The 16,666-nt window shown below is 45.4% G+C and overlaps 1 protein-coding gene across 1 annotated transcript in view; it reads right to left on the minus strand.

Moving 5' to 3' along the window:
• LOC125447009 (transmembrane protease serine 6) overlaps positions 1-16,666 on the minus strand; it is a 79,748-nt gene that overhangs the window by 42,437 nt on the left and 20,645 nt on the right. The window contains exons 3-5 of the mRNA XM_059640728.1: positions 9,828-9,970; positions 3,498-3,565; positions 1,765-1,922 (exon numbers count right to left, since the gene is read on the minus strand). Of these exons, the coding sequence (XP_059496711.1) occupies positions 1,765-1,922; positions 3,498-3,565; positions 9,828-9,970 (369 nt within the window). The remainder of the gene's footprint in view (positions 1-1,764; positions 1,923-3,497; positions 3,566-9,827; positions 9,971-16,666) is intronic.

Genomic DNA, 16,666 nt, shown 5'->3' on the forward strand with positions numbered 1-16,666 from the left:
GCACATTGCTTTGGGCACTGGCTATGGTATCTGTCAGAGAGAGAGAAGCATCAGTTTAATTCAGATCAACACTTACACATCCATTACCTCATATGACATGAAGTTTGGTTTGATCTGCCTTGAGAGAGCTATAAACAAAATGTGCTCTTCGTGTCTGGAGGTTTTGAATCATGTTCCAATCAATAGACAATGGTAAAGATACAGCAAGGAAAGCAGATTTAATGGGCAGAATTCCATTTGTCCCACTGCATGCCCCGTATTTTTAGGAGGCACTCTCCAGGCTGGTAAAACATTATTGTCAAAGAAACACAAGCAAAAGGTATGGACTCACGCATCTATTTCCCCAAATAGCGGAGAGGCATTTGATAAGGTTCCCCATGGTAGGCTCATTCAGAAGGTCAGGAGGAATGGGATACAGGGGAACTTAGCTGCTTGGATACAGAATTGGCTGGCCAACAGAAGACAGCGAGTGGTAGTAGAAGGAAAATATTCTGCCTGGAAGTCAGTGGTGAGTGGTTCCAAGTGTTCCACAGGGCTCTGTCCTTGGGCCTCTACTGTTTGTAATTTTTATTAATGACTTGGATGAGGGGATTGAAGGATGGGTCAGCAAGTTTGCAGATGACACAAAGGTTGGAGGTGTCGTTGACAGTATAGAGGGCTGTTGTAGGCTGCAGCGGGACATTGACAGGATGCAGAGATGGGCTGAGAGGTGGCAGATGGAGTTCAACCTGGATAAATGCGAGGTGTTGCATTTTGGAAGGTCGAATTTGAAAGCTGAGTACAGGATTAAGGATAGGATTCTTGGCAGTGTGGAGGAACAGAGGGATCTTGGTGTGCAGATACATAGATCCCTTAACATGGCCTCCCAAGTGGACAGGGTTGTTAAGAAAGCATATGGTGTTTTGGCTTTCATTAACAGGGGGATTGAGTTTACGAGTCGTGAGATCTTGTTGCAGCTCTATAAAACTTTGGTTGGACCGCACTTGGAATACTGCGTCCAGTTCTGGTCGCCCTATTATAGGAAAGATGTGGATGCTTTGGAGAGGGTTCAGAGGAGGTTTACTGGGATGCTGCCTGGACTGGAGGGCTTATCTTATGAAGAGAGGTTGACTGAGCTCGGACTTTTTTCTTTGGAGAAAAGGAGGAGGAGAGGGGACCTAATTGAGGTATACAAGATAATGAGAGGCATAGATAGAGTTGATAGCCAGAGACTATTTCCCAGGGCAGAAATGGCTAACACGAGGGGTCATAGTTTTAAGCTGGTTGGAGGAAAGTATAGAGGGGATGTCAGAGGCGGGTTCTTTACATAGAGAGTTGTGAGAGCATGGAATGCGTTGCCAGCAGCAGTTGTGGAAGCAAGGTCATTGGGGACATTTGAGAGACTGCTGGACATGCATATGGTCACAGGAATCTGAGGATGCATACATGAGGATCAATGGTCGGCACAACATCGTGGGCTGAAGGGCCTGTCCTGTGCTGTACTGTTCTATGTTCTATAGCGGAGAGGGAGGGAAAAATGGACATTTGAAAAATGAGGGAAAGGGTGAAAGGAATATGTCTTAGTTAGTGACAGGGAAATGGGAATGGGATGACATCTCCCAGCCTCTTTGAGTCTGAACTGCCATTCAGTTTGGTCACGTGTGGCCCATGTCTTAATTGATATCCCCCGTCCCGTCTTTATCACCCTTCCTAATTAATATCCCTGATTTACAGGCAGGTAACTGAAACCACATTTTGGAACAGAAACAACATGGGATTACTGACTGGTTATGGAGGTAGCCATTGTCCGGATCTGATAGTCAGTCGATTCAGTCAGAAAATGTTTGTTGATGGTTGACTTCACTAAATCCGTGGTCAGGTTTTCCTGCTGTTTCTTTGTAACGCGGAAGTCCATCCAGAAGTAAGCCAACAGGCTGCCTTTACTGTTGGGGCAGAAATTCTTCTTGTGAGAGGCTTTATAACATGGCATAAGCAACATTAAATCGTTCAAACGTACATTTCCTATCCCGTGGATCCCTTGCTGTGGCTGGAATCCTATCGGGCCATGAACTTTAAGGAAGAAACAGGCGTGTATTGATTCAACACCAATGACAACATGTTGGATTTATATAGCATCTTTAACATCCCAAGACGTACAACAGAAGCATCAGCAGATCACACCTGACATTGAGCCACGTGGGGTTACATGAGGACAAGTGGCCAAAAGTTTGAACAATTAGGTGATGGGCAGAAGGAGCATCTCAAAAGGGGAAAAGGAGCTACAAAGGACTGGGAAGGGAATTTCAGAGCTCAGGTAGATGAAGACAAGGCCACCTCAGGAATGATAGAGTCCCCACAGTGCAGAAAGAGGCCATTTAGCCTGCACTGAACCTCTGAAGAGCATCCCACTCGGACCCACCCCATAATTAAAATAATTTACCCGCCTAGCCTGCACACTACGGGGTAATTTAGCACGGCCAATCCAACTAACCTCCACATCTTTGAACTGTGGGAGGAAACCCACGCTAACACAGGGAAAATGTGCCATTTCCACACAGACGGTTGTCGAAGGCTGGGATCAAACCTGGGTCCTTACTGTGAGGCAGCAGTGCTAACCTTTGTGCCAGCCTATAGCTTCTGATTAAGGTAGGGTTATGGGGAGAAGGCATGAGATTGGCACAAAGCAGATACGATGGGCTGAATGGACTCCTTCTGCATCATAAGAATTCCATGACTCTGAACATAATGGCTCAGAATGGTGTTTTACTTGGCCAAAGAGTAACTTGCTACAACTTTTGACTCCAGTAGGATTTCAACAGAAATTGCATTTTTGCCATTGAATATCTTGTCGTTCTACCTGTTATCTGTTGAAATATCCACCTCTAAGAAGACAATTTAGATGTTTAATGCGCCTTACAAATTTCTTTATTTGTACATGGCATCTGAGAATTGCTGCAACATTTGTTTCTCACCCCTTGAACTTGCTCAGAATACTTCAGGGGGATGTTAAGAGTAACCCTATTGCTGTGGGTCTGGAGTCACGCAAAAGCCAGACGGGGTAAGGGCACTAGATATCCTTCACCATTAGAGAATCAGAGGGTTTTTATGACAATTGACTATCACGACCACCATTCCTGAGGCTAGCTTTGAATTCCAGGTTTGCTCCTGAATTGAAACAATAGCAGTCACTTTGGTGGGATATCAGAAACACACTTAGGCAGCGATCGTCTAAAAATAGACAGCAAGGAAAGTCAAGTTGTTGCTTTTTTTGGGGGAATGCAAGGCTCAATTGATTAAATCAGAAGGTTATAGTCAACAGGTTTATTTGAAATCACAAGCTTTTGGAGCACTGCAAGCCTGTTGGACTATAATCTGGTGCACGCCAATAAGTCAGAAATACATTATGTGGCTCTGGAGTTATGGGTTTCCAACCACACTCATTGGTGCGAACCCAACTGTATTATGGCTATGGTAGCTGAAGGCTCGAAGCTTAGACATTTATGAAACAGTTTCCTTACCCAAAAGTGAAGACCCTTGACTTGTTGTAGTATGACTTGATGTCCGAAGAGGTGAAAGCTTTTTTGACCTGAGAGAGAAACATTTTCACCAAAGTTAGCCAATCATTCTTGTTACTGTCGGTCATTTAGTGATAGGGTTTAATGAATATGTAGCTGTGCCTCGAGATTGTGTTATAACTGTGGTCTCGATGAGCCTCAGGAAGTTGAGGTGGTGGAGGTGAAACATGCAAAACACCGAGCAAGGAGCTCTGTGGCTTTACCATCATGTACTGTCTGTTACGAAAAGCTGTGTAAAAGTACAGCTAGACCCTGGGTGGCGCAGTGGCTCAGTGGTCAGCACTGCTGCCTCACAGTGTCAGGGACTGTGTTCGATTCCACCCTCCACATTCTCCCTGTGTCTGCCTGGGTTTCCTCCGGGTGCTCCGGCTCCCTCCCACAGTCCAAAGATGTGCAGGTTAGGGTGGATTGGTCACGTTAAATTGCCCCATAGTGTCCAGGAAAGTGCAGGCTAGGTGGGTTAGCCATGGGAAATCCAGAGTTATAGGGTAGAGGGTGGGATGCTCTTTGGAGGGTTGGTGTGGACTTGATGCGTTACACTGTTGGGATTCTGTGAGGTAGTAGGAACTGCCGATGCTGAAGTCTGAGATAAGAAGGTGTGGAGCTGGAGGGACAAAGATTCTATGATCTTGGGCTGTGAACAGAGTCTGTTAAGTTGAACACACCTCAGAACGCGGGATGATGGGAAGCAGCTGCTTGTAAGTACAGTTGGTTCTGATAATAATGGGATAGTTTTGATCTTGTGCTTAAGAAAATCACACAGTAGCCATACTATTTAAACTAATGGGGCCAGAATTGTATTGTAGTCAATACAGGTAAGGGAAGTTCACGTTCTACAAATAGTGGTCTATTTGCAAACACACATTATATCAGAACCAACTGTACAGGAAATACTTACACGTTGGATTTTCAAAAATTGCACCCCTGCATGGGATTGTGTTTCTAAGTATGAGCATTTCAAAGTTGGACTTTTGCAAATCAGGGATCCCTAGCTTCTCCACACACCCCCAAACCCCCAACCCCCAACACCCCACCTCCGTAACTGAGAAATCTGGCCCTAACATGTACAAACATCTGAAGAACCCATGTCAGAACTGCTTGATTTCAGTGTTAGGATGGTCAGTCTTGGCGAGACCAAGAGTTTCCAACCGAGGATGCTGAACTCCTGGAAAACTCTGGGTTAATATTCTGTAGCATGGACCAAATCACAGTGGCCAATGCGGTGAAAAATAGTGCAGAAATGAAGAAAAGAAGAAGCAATCTGAAAACAGTGACAGACTTCTGCTGTATGTCGCACTGGAACATAGAAGGCACTGCAGCCATTTCACAGGGGAGGGAATACCGCCCTGAAATCCCAAGAAATGACATAAATGCCAAAAAAACACATATCACAACTAATCCTTAGCTTATCCTTTGAAATATTTGTGGGACATGACCACTACTGGCTAGGCCAGCATTTTTTTTCCCTTTATTCATTCACGGGATGCAGGCTTCACTGTTTGCCAATCTCTAATTGCTGACAGGGCAGTTAAGAGTCAACCACACTGCTATGGGTCTGGAGTCGCATGTAGGCTGACCAGGTAGGGATGGCAGTTCCCTTCCCTGAAGATCATTAGTGAACCGGGTGGGTTTTTCCCAACAATGGATTCACAGTCATCATTAGGCTCTTAATTCCAGGTATTTATTGAATTCAAATTCCACCATCTGCCCTGGCAGGATTCGAAGCCAGGTCCCCAGGACATTATCTGGGTCCCTGGATTAACAGTCCAGTTATAATACCACTAGGCCATCAACTCCCTGTCGATTTGATTTATGGTCGATAGAGCAGTCTCTTTACTCAGAGTGAAGGGCATGGAATGCCCTGCCTGCAACAGTAGTAGACCCACCAACTTTAAGGGCATTTAAATGGTCATTGGATAAGCATATGGATGTACATGGAATAGTGTAGGTTAGATGGGCTTCAGATTGGTTTCACAGGTCGGTGCAACATCGAGGGCTGAAGGGCCTGTACTGTGCTGTAATAGAACATAGAACATAGAACAGTACAGCACAGAACAGGCCCTTCAGCCCACAATGTTGTGCCGACCATTGATCCTCATGTATGCACCCTCAAATTTCTGTGACCATATGCATGTCCAGCAGTCTCTTAAATGACCCCAATGACCTTGCTTCCACAACTGCTGCTGGCAACGCATTCCATGCTCTCACAACTCTCTGCGTAAAGAACCTGCCTCTGACATCCCCTCTATACTTTCCACCAACCAGCTTAAAACTATGACCCCTCGTGCTAGCCATTTCTGCCCTGGGAAATAGTCTCTGGCTATCAACTCTATCTATGCCTCTCATTATCTTGTATACCTCAATTAGGTCACCTCTCCTCCTCCTTTTCTCCAATGAAAAGAGACCGAGCTCAGTCAACCTCTCTTCATAAGATAAGCCCTCCAGTCCAGGCAGCATCCTGGTAAACCTCCTCTGAACCCTCTCCAAAGCATCCACATCTTTCCTATAATAGGGCGCCCAGAACTGGACGCAGTATTCCAAGTGCGGTCTAACCAAAGTTTTATAGAGCTGCAACAAGATCTCACGACTCTTAAACTCAATCCCCCTGTTAATGAAAGCCAAAACACCATATGCTTTCTTAACAACCCTGTCCACTTGGGTGGCCATTTTAAGGGATCTATGTATCTGCACACCAAGATCCCTCTGTTCCTCCACGCTGCCAAGAATCCTATCCTTAATCCTGTACTCAGCTTTCAAATTCGACCTTCCAAAATGCATCACCTCGCATTTATCCAGGTTGAACTCCATCTGCCACCTCTCAGCCCATCTCTGCATCCTGTCAATGTCCCGCTGCAGCCTACAACAGCCCTCTACACTGTCAACGACACCTCCGACCTTTGTGTCGTCTGCAAACTTGCTGACCCATCCTTCAATTCCCTCGTCCAAGTCATTAATAAAAATTACAAACAGTAGAGGCCCAAGGACAGAGCCCTGTGGAACCCCACTCACCACTGACTTCCAGGCAGAATATTTTCCTTCTACTACCACTCGCTGTCTTCTGTTGGCCAGCCAATTCTGTATCCAAGCAGCTAAGTTCCCCTGTATCCCATTCCTCCTGACCTTCTGAATGAGCCTTCCATGGGGAACCTTATCAAATGCCTTACTGAAGTCCATATACACCACATCCACAGCTCGACCCTCATCAACCTTTCTAGTCACATCCTCAAAAAACTCGATAAGGTTTGTAAGGCATGACCTACCCCTCACAAAGCCGTGTTGACTGTATTTGATCAAGCCATGCTCTTCCAGATGGTCATAAATCTTATCCCTCAGAATCCTTTCTAACACCTTGCAGACGACAGACGTGAGACTTACCGGTCTATAATTGCCGGGGATTTCCCTATTTCCTTTCTTGAAGAGAGGAATTACATTTGCCTCTCTCCAGTCCTCAGGTACGACTCCAGTGGAGAGCGAGGATGCAAAGATCTTCGCAAGTGGCGAAGCAATTGCATTTCTCGCTTCCCAAAGCAGCCGAGGACAAATCTGATCCGGGCCTGGCGACTTGTCAATCTTAATGTTTGACAAAATTTTCAGCACATCAGCTTCCTCTATCTCTATCCATTCCAGCATGCACACCTGCTCTTCAAAGGTTTCATTCACTACAAAGTTGGTTTCTTTCGTAAAGACAGAAGCAAAAAACTCATTTAGGGCTTCCCCTACCTCCTCAGGCTCCACACACAAGTTCCCTATGCTATCCCTGATCGGCCCTACTCTTTCTTTGACCATTCTCTTATTCCTCACGTAAGTGTAAAATGCCTTTGTGTTTTCCCAGATTCCTTCTGCCAAGCCTTTCTCGTGCCCCCTCCTGGCTCTCCTCAGACCATTTTTGAGCTCCTTCCTTGCCTGCATGTAATCCTCTCTAGCTGAACTTGACCCTAGCTTCCTCCACCTTATGTAAGCTACCTTCTTCCTTTTCACTAGAAGCTCCACCGCTCTCGTCATCCAAGGTTCCTTAATCTTACCCCTTCTTGCTTGTCTCAGAGGGACATATTTACTCATCACTCCCAACAACTGTTCCTTAAACCATCTCCACATGTCTATAGTTCCCTTACCATGGAACAACTGCTCCCAGTCCATGCTTCCTAACTCATGTCTAATCGCATCATAGTTTCCTCTTCCCCAATTAAATATCCTCCCATTCTGCCTAATCCTCTCCTTCTCCATAGCTATGTAAAATGTGAGGCAGTTATGGTCACTATCACCAAAATGCTCTCCCACCACAAGATCTGATACCTGCCCCGGCTCGTTTCCGAGCACCAAGTCTAGAATGGCCTCTCCCCTCGTCGGCCTGTCAACGTACTGCGTTAGGAAACCCTCCTGAACACACCTTACAAAAACAGCTCCATTCAAATCTTCTGCTCGAAGGAGGTTCCAATCAATATTGGGAAAGTTAAAGTCACCCATTACAACAACCCTACTGCGTCCACACTTTTCCAAAATCTGTCGACCTATGCTTTCTTCAATCTCCCTGCTGCTATTGGGGGGCCTGTAGTAAACCCCTAACGAGGTGACTACTCCCTTGCTGTTCCTAATTTCCACCCATACTGACTCAGTAGGCAGATCTTCCTCGACAAAGGAAGCTTCTGTAGCTGTGATACCCTCTCTGATTAGTAGTGCTACACCCCCTCCTCTTTTTCCCCCCTCCCTATTCTTTTTAAATGTTCTAAACCCTGGAACATCCAGCAACCATTCCTGCCCTTGAGAAACCCATGTCTCTGTTATGGCCACAACATCATAGCACCAGGTACTGATCCATGCTCTAAGTTCATCACTTTTATTCCTGATACTCCTTGCATTAAAGCAAACACACTTTAACCGATCCCTTGGTTCCTTCCCAGGAAAATCCTTCCCACTAGCTGGTCTACCTCTTGCTACTGCCTCACCTGCATCAACGCTCACCTCTGGTATACAGCTCAGGTTCCCACCCCCCTGCCATACTAGTTTAAACCCTCTCGAACTACTCGAGCAAACCTTCCACCCAGGACATTGGTCCCCTTCCAGTTCAGATGCAACCCGTCCTTCTTGTACAGGTCCCACCTTCCCCAGAAGGCATCCCAATTATCTACATATCTGAAGCCCTCCCTCCTACACCAGCTGCGTAGCCACGTGTTCAGCTGCGCCCGCTCCCTGTTCCTCACCTCGCTATCTCGTGGCACCGGTAGTAAACCAGAGAACACTACTCTGTTCGTCCTGCTCTGCAGCTTCCATCCTAACTCCCTGAAATCACTTTTTATATCCTCAAACCTATTTCTGGCTATATCATTTGTGCCAATATGTAACACGATTTCTGGCTGTTCGCCCTCCCCTTTCAGAACTTTATACACCCGATCGGAGACGTCCCGGACCCTGGCACCAGGGAGGCAACATGCCTTCCGGGAATCCCGATCTTGCCCACAAAATCTCCTGTCGATTCCCCTAACTATTGAGTCCCCTACCACGAGTACTTTTCTATTCTGCCCCCTTCCCTTCTTTGCCACAGTGTCAGGCTCAGTGCCAGAGAACTGACTACTATGGCTTTCCTCTGGTAGGTCATCCCCCCCAGCAGTATCCAAAACGGTATACTTATTGCTGAGGGGAATGCCCACAGGGGATCTCTGCACTGTCTGTCTGTCCCCTTTCCTCCCCCTAGCTGTAACCCATCTATCCTCATCCTGAGCCTTAGGAGTGACCAACTCCCGATAACTCCTCTCAATTACCCCCTCTGCCTCCCGAATGATCCGTAGTTCATCCAGCTCCAGCTCCATTTCCCTAACACGGTTTTCAAGGAGCTGTAGCTGGGTGCACAATAATGTTCTATGTTCTATGTTCCACATTCAACCACAGCACATTTAGGAGTCACACACAGGCCAGAGGAAGGACATTAACAGACTAGATGGCTTACACAGTTACCACAAGGTTTGTTATTTATTTCAGATTTTGACTGAATTCAGACTTCACCATGACAGGGTGTGAACTCATATAATTAGCCCCACACACTGGATTACTAGCCTAATGACTATAGCACTAAGCCAGGACATCCCCTATGCCTATTAATACCACACACTCACTTTCCTATTCTGCACCCCTCCTAACTGTTGATCATCCACCCATCGATCCCATTTAACAAATTTTATGTAACAGCAAAGCTACATTATCTTGTAAAACTTAAAACCGGTGAATTTTGTCTCTTGTTTAAGAAAAAACAATCAATCCAACACAATTTTATAAGCTCACCTGTTTACCAATTTCCTTCATCTCTGTTTCGAACATATCAGTTGCTTTGTCTGCGTAATTGCTGTTAAAATCTTTATTCGTTATACACAGGCCACCCACAAAGTTTAGCGGATATTTCGGTTCATCGACTTTAGGTTTTTCAACTGAGAAGGTGGAAGAGAAAGTTTTTGTTAGAATGCTATTGGGTGTAAATGGTTGAATGATGATTGACATGGGCACCATGTCACTGACTTCAATTCAGTTCAGGATCCCCTTTGATGCCACACTTGGTCAAACACTGGTTGGATGTTGAAGGCAGTTGTAGAGTGACAGAGTCATACAGCATAGAAACAGAGCCTTTGGTCCAACTAGTCCATGCTGACCATGTTCCCAAACTAAACTAGTCCCACCTGCCTGTGCTTGGCCCATATCCCTCCAAACATTTCTTATTCATGGACTTATCCAAATGTCTTTTAAACACTGTGATTGTACCCACATCCACCACTTCCTCTGGAAGTTCATTCCATACAAGAACCACTGTGTGTAAAAAAACTTGCCCTTCATCTCCTTTTTAAATCTTTCTCCTTTCACTTTGAAATAACCCCTAGTTTTGAACGGCCCCGCTCTAGGTAGAAGATCCTTGTCATTCACCCTATCCAAGCCTCTCATAATTTTATAAACCTCAGTAAGGCCATCCCTCAACCTCCTACGCTCTAGTGAAGAAAGTTCCAGTCTATTTATATAACTCAAATCCACCTCTAGACTGTCATCAGATCAGGAACCGAGTGGTACTGGTAGATGAGTAGGTCACTGTTGTGTGAGTACCAGTTAATAACACTAGCGATTTCATCTTCCATCATTTTACTGACGATTGAGAAAAGAGTGACCAGCCTGCAAGAGGATTGTTCCTGCTCTTTTCAAGTCAGGAAATGACTGGAGTCAATTTTTCACATTGATGAATACCAGTGTTGGAGCTAGACTGGAGGACTAGCACATTATTTCGGCTTCCACTGTCAGAAGTGTGCATGGCAGGGACAGAATAGGCAAAAGGTTATGTTAATTTTGTGTCGAGCTTTGCTTCGGTATTGCATCAAATCTAGTGTCCATTTTATAAAAATATTTAGGTACCCCAGAGAAATTGGAAAAGCTGTTTACAAGGACGAAATGTCAAAGCAGAGCTTATCACTATCAGGAAAGACTGAACAGGCTGGGACTTCATTCTCCGATGAATGGGAGACTGAGCGTCTCTGCATTGTACAGTCATAGAGTCATACAGCACAGATATAGACCCTTCAGTCCAAGCAGTCCATGCCCTCCATAATCCCAAACTAAACTGTCCACCTGCCTGCACTTGGCCCATATCCCTACCCCTACAAACATTTCTTACCCATGCAATTATCCAAATGTCTTTAAAACGTCATTGTACCAACATTCACCACTTCCTCTGGCAGCTCGTTTCATACACTTTCAGCGTAAAAAATTGCCCCTGTGTCTTTTTTAAATCTTTTTCCTTTCACCTTAAAAAATATGCCCCCTGGTTTTGAAATGCCCCACCCACAGGGTAAGACACCTGGCATTCACCTTCTCTATCACCTCATCATTTTATGAACCTCTATACAACCTCCTACACTCCAGTGAAAAAAATCCCAGCCTGTCCAGCCTCTCCTTATAACTCAAACCCTCCATTCCACACAACATCCCGGTAAATCTCTTCCGAACCATCTCAAGCTTAACAATATCCTTCCCATAACTCAATCGGTTCTTGATTTACAGGGGAATCAAGACTTATGAGGAAAAAAAATAGAGTTGAAACTAAGATCAGGTCAATCATGATCTTATTGATTGATCGAGCGGCTCGGATGTAACAGTTTGGCTAGGGGAGTGGTTAGTACAAAATTACGAGGGGAGTTATCACAGAGTGGTGAAAAATGGTTCGTTGTAGTAGGAGATCTTTAAATCAGAGAATGTGATTTTAATCTCCAATCACACTTTGTTATCTGAAAACAACAAATGCAGGAGATCACAGCGGATCAGTCAGCATCCACAGGGAGAGAACGTCAGCTCCCCATCTCTCCAAGCCTGCTGCCTGACCCACTGTGGTTCTCCAACACTTATCATTTTCAGTACAGATTCCAGCACCTACAGTAATTTGCCTTTTTTTTTATCCTTCTCCAATGTTTCCTAACTAAAATAAAAAATACCCTTCATTTTTAATGCTTCTGTGTTTTTTCACTCCTGACTATTGGTTGCTGGGGTATCCCTGGAAATTAATCTGTTAAACCTGGAGACATTCCCAGAAGGTTGCCAAATTTAACCACGGTCTAATATGAATCACTAGCTTCAGGGACAGGAGAGGGATAAGTAGCAGGGAATGTTTTTGCAGAGGGGCGATGCTGGTGTGGCAGAATATCACTGGGCTGATGCTTGGAGGAGAAGAGCTCAAAGCCCACCACCCAGTTTAAACTCAATTTTTAAATCAAATCTGGAAAGTTAGTCTCTTGTAAAAAAAAACTGCTGATAGGGAAGGAAATCTACTGTTCTTACTGGGTCTGGCCCACATGCAACTCCATACCTGAAGTGATGTGGTTGACTCTTAACCGTCCTCAGAAATGACCAAGGAAACCTCTCAGGTCAAGGGCAATTAGGGATGGATAATGAATGTGGGGGCTCTGCACATCACATGAAAGAATAAAGAGACAGAATTTCTTGAATAGTCCAGAGAACAGTCCTTCAGGATATAATTGGTTATCCACTTAAGTTCTGTTAAACTTTTAGGCTGTTTCTTTTTAATATAGTTTTCCCTGTTCACACTTTTGATTCTCCCTCACACCATTCCCCTTCCCCACCGTGGTTTGCCAAAAAAAGCCTCTATTCATTAGCTCCGCCAAATCTTTACGTTTAGTGAGAATTAGTCCATTGGGCCCATCACGTCAATGCTGGTATTTATCTTTCAAATGAGCATTCTCCCAGGCCTCTACACCGAACCTCACCAATACAGCCTTCTACACCATTTTTTTGCATCTGCTTATCTGGCTTCTCCTTCAATCCCACGTCACCCAACTCAACCTATTCTTAATTTACAGGGGAACTGGGGTTGGTTGAGGCGGGGGGGAGTTGTGGGGGCAGACAAGAATGTGAAGTTGAGACCAAGATCGGATCAATCATGACCTTATTGAGCAGTGGAGGAGACTTGAAGGGCTGAATGGACTTCTCTTTCCCTTGTATCTTCTTAAGTCTTATTAAGTATTTTCTGCGGTAGCGAGTTCCAGAAATGTCTCCTGAATTTGTCTTTGGATTTATTAGCAAACTATAGCGCTGTAGTGCTGCTCTGTAGAAAATTTTCCATATTTAGCGTAGTAAACCATAGAGTCATACAGCATGGAAACAGATCCTTCGGTCCAACTTGTCCATGCCGACCAGACATCCCAATCTGACCTAGTCCCATTTGGCCCATATCCCTCTAAACTCTTCCTATTCATTTACATTGTACCGGCCTCCACCACTTCCTCTGGCAGCTCATTCTATACCTTTTCATAAGTGTTCAAACATCAAAACAGGTCACTTCTTCAATGGAGAAAAAAGTCCCTGCTTGTCCAGTCAATTCTGATGATGATAACCTCTCTTTCCTCATTTCATTCTTAGAAATGGCTTCGCCAATTCCTCTGGTGTACCTAAATCCTTTTGTAGTACGGGCATGAGGATTGTTTGTAATGCTGGAAGGAGACTCTAATCAAAGTTCAGTACAAAACTGACATCACTTCTCTCCTATTCTGAGTGTGCCATGCACAATCCTGCCAATGTAAACAGTAATAACTCCTTCAGGATTGACCAGGAAATTCTAGCAATTAAAGTTTAATGTTCAGGGCATTGCTATATGTAAAAATTTGGAGGAATCTCTCCCAGAATATTAAACAAAGTCTTATAGCTTTCTCGTTTCCATTCATTTATTAATAATGTAAGATCGTAGAACAGTTAAATCACAGAGGAAGGCCACTCAGCTAGTCATGTCAATACTAGTTTTCTGAGACCTTGTCCTGTGTTAGGAATGCTGAATCCAGCACAGCATTGGGTGACGTGGAGGCTCAGTGGTTAGCACTGCTGCCTCACAGTGCCAGGGACCTGGGTTCGATTCCAGCCTCAGGCAACTGTCTGTGTGGAGTTAGCACATTCGATCTGCGTGGGTTTCTGCCAGGTGCTCCGGTTTTCTCCCAGAATCCAAAGGTGTGTAGGTTAGGTGGCCTGGCCTTGCTAAATCACCCTGTAGCGTTGAGGGTTGTGCAAGCTAGGTGTCTTAGCCATGTTAAGATACAGGGACAGGGCAGAGGATGGAATGCAATTAGGAAGCCATTGAGCCCACACTGATCCTCCAAAGTGCATCCCACCCAGACACACCACCTTTTATCCTTTGTAACTCTGCATTCCTCTTGGCTAAACCACCTGCCACAAATTCATGGAGACTATGAGCAATTTAGCATGACCAAACCACCCTAACCTGCACATCTTTGGACTGTGGGAGGAAACTGGAGCACCCAGAGGAAACCCACACAGAGATGGGGAGAATGTGAAAACTTCACACAGACAATCGCCTAAGGACAGAATCCAATACGGGTCCCTGGTGCTGTGAGGCAGCAAGGCTAACCACTGTGCCACCCAGAACTCCTACCTCTGAGGTACGGCCTCTACCACTGCACCACAACAGCATCCCCTTTCCTTCCTCTGGAAGCATTAGTAAACCAGGTGGGGTTTTAATTGCAAAGTGTTTCAATTGCAGGTTTTAACTAATCGAATTTGAATTTCAGCAGTGAAATTTGAATCCATGAGCCAGGCCATCAGGCAGGCCTTGTGGGCTACCGACTAAGTAACACAATCACGGGGCTTGAATGATTAACATTGTGAGCCTGGTATAGTTACATCTGTGATATGAAGGTACTGCGGCCACTGTGGATTCTCAGAATTGTCAACCCCGGACGCAATCTCAGAGATTCCACCACCTGTCCTCTTAACCAACATTCCCTCTAAACCGCACGGCACGGGCAGCCTCTGCATGCTTCCGTGTATTCCCACTGGCATGGCGATCGTGGCATTGACCTCCAGTTCCGGAAGCTGTTGCCAAGCAAGAGAGAAATCCCGAAGCTGCTCTTGCCCCCAGTGGGCTGCATATGGTCAAACGGCCTGTTCCCAGGTATTTCGATGAGTGAAGACACTTGAAGTTTTTGTTTATAAATGTTGCTATGATTTTTTTTCCTGGGTAGGGCGTGGGGCAGGGACTCTGGAGAATAATCTTTCACCTATGGAGACTCTGGATCAATTCCAGAAGGACGTCAGCCCCACGAGGCTCAGCAGTGCTCACTCCCACCACCCAGTGTCTCATGGGCAACAAGAGAATGAGACGAATCACCAACAAGGGGCTCGTTGTTATTTTGGTGCTGAGAGGTTGTCAAATCTCTCTTGCTTATTGGTTGCCACAGCCAACAACCCAAACAGGCCTTTCTGGTTTACTTTAGCAGAAGGTGACTGACGCCCAGTGCATCGCATCTGCTCTCTACATCCCTGTGGGATCCCTTTGCTTGTTTATCCCACAACGTGGCATGACAAACAAAAGCTATGTCCACTGGTGTTAAAAACAAGCAGCACAACGTAAGCATCTCTGGAATCTCTCGTGGGAGACCAAGAAAATATTTATTCAGTTATGACGTGAAATAAAACTTAGGTGATAATGTATGAGCTTTTGTATCTTCTCATTCTGTGATATTGCCTGATTTTGTCTCTCACCAAAGCTATTGTCATGTCCCAATCAACTAAATGTGAAAATTCTCAGCCTTGTTTTCAAATCCCTCCATGACCATCCCCCATCTCTGCAATCTCCTCCTCTGTAACTTTCTGAGATTATTGCTGTGTCAAAATCCTGGAATTCCCTCCCTCAGGGCATTGTGGGTCAACTTAGAGCGGGTGGACTCCAGCGGTTCAAGGAGGCAGCTCACCCCCACCTTCTCAAGGGGCAACAGAGGGTGGGCAATAAATGGGCCAGGCCCAACCACTGGTACCCATGTCCCATGAATGAATAAGAAATAAAGATACCCCTGAATAAGAAATAAAGACACCTCGCTTCCCCTGTTCTGGATCCCCCAGCTTCCTTGATTTTTCATCACACAAAAAGGGTTAGACAGGGTGGACACAGAAACATAGTCCCTCTGGCTTTAGACACAAAAAACCACCGGACACAGTCTCAGAATAAAAGGCAAGCCATTTAGGACTGAGGTATGGAGGAACATCTTCTTTGGTGGACCTTTGGAATTCTCTACCCCAGATGTTTGTGGAAGCTCTCGCATGAAGTAAGTTCAAGACAGGAACTGATAACTGTATCGTTGTTAATGCCATCAAAGTGAACAGAAGTAGTGCAAGGATATAACTTTGAACTGTATGAACATCGATGATCTAGACTGTAAAGCAGGCTTGAGGGGCTGAATGGCCAACTCTTGCTCCAACACTGCAATGTCCTACCGTGGACGGTCGTATTTTCATTAGTTGAGGCCCAAAGATCTGGCATTCTCCTCTCTAAAACTCTCCTTTTCCTTCTTCGAGATACACCTGTGAATGCTTGGACCAGGTTTTTGGCCTTCTGGCTGAATAGCTCTGTGGGGTAAGTTTGCAAGGGGTCCTGGGTTTGATTTCAACCTTCGGGTGCTCTGATTTCCTCTCGCAGCCCAAAGATGTGCAGGTTAGGTGGGTTAGCCCTGGGAGATGAGGGCTTACAGGGTAGGGGGGGGGGTGCTGAAGAGTTGGGGGTGAAGGTTTTTCACTGACTTTATACCCTGCTGCCCCATTACTGAGTGATAATACCTTAAGAGAGTGGGACTTTG

This window comes from Stegostoma tigrinum, chromosome 38, assembly GCF_030684315.1.
Source record: "Stegostoma tigrinum isolate sSteTig4 chromosome 38, sSteTig4.hap1, whole genome shotgun sequence".
Classification (NCBI taxonomy): domain Eukaryota; kingdom Metazoa; phylum Chordata; class Chondrichthyes; order Orectolobiformes; family Stegostomatidae; genus Stegostoma; species Stegostoma tigrinum.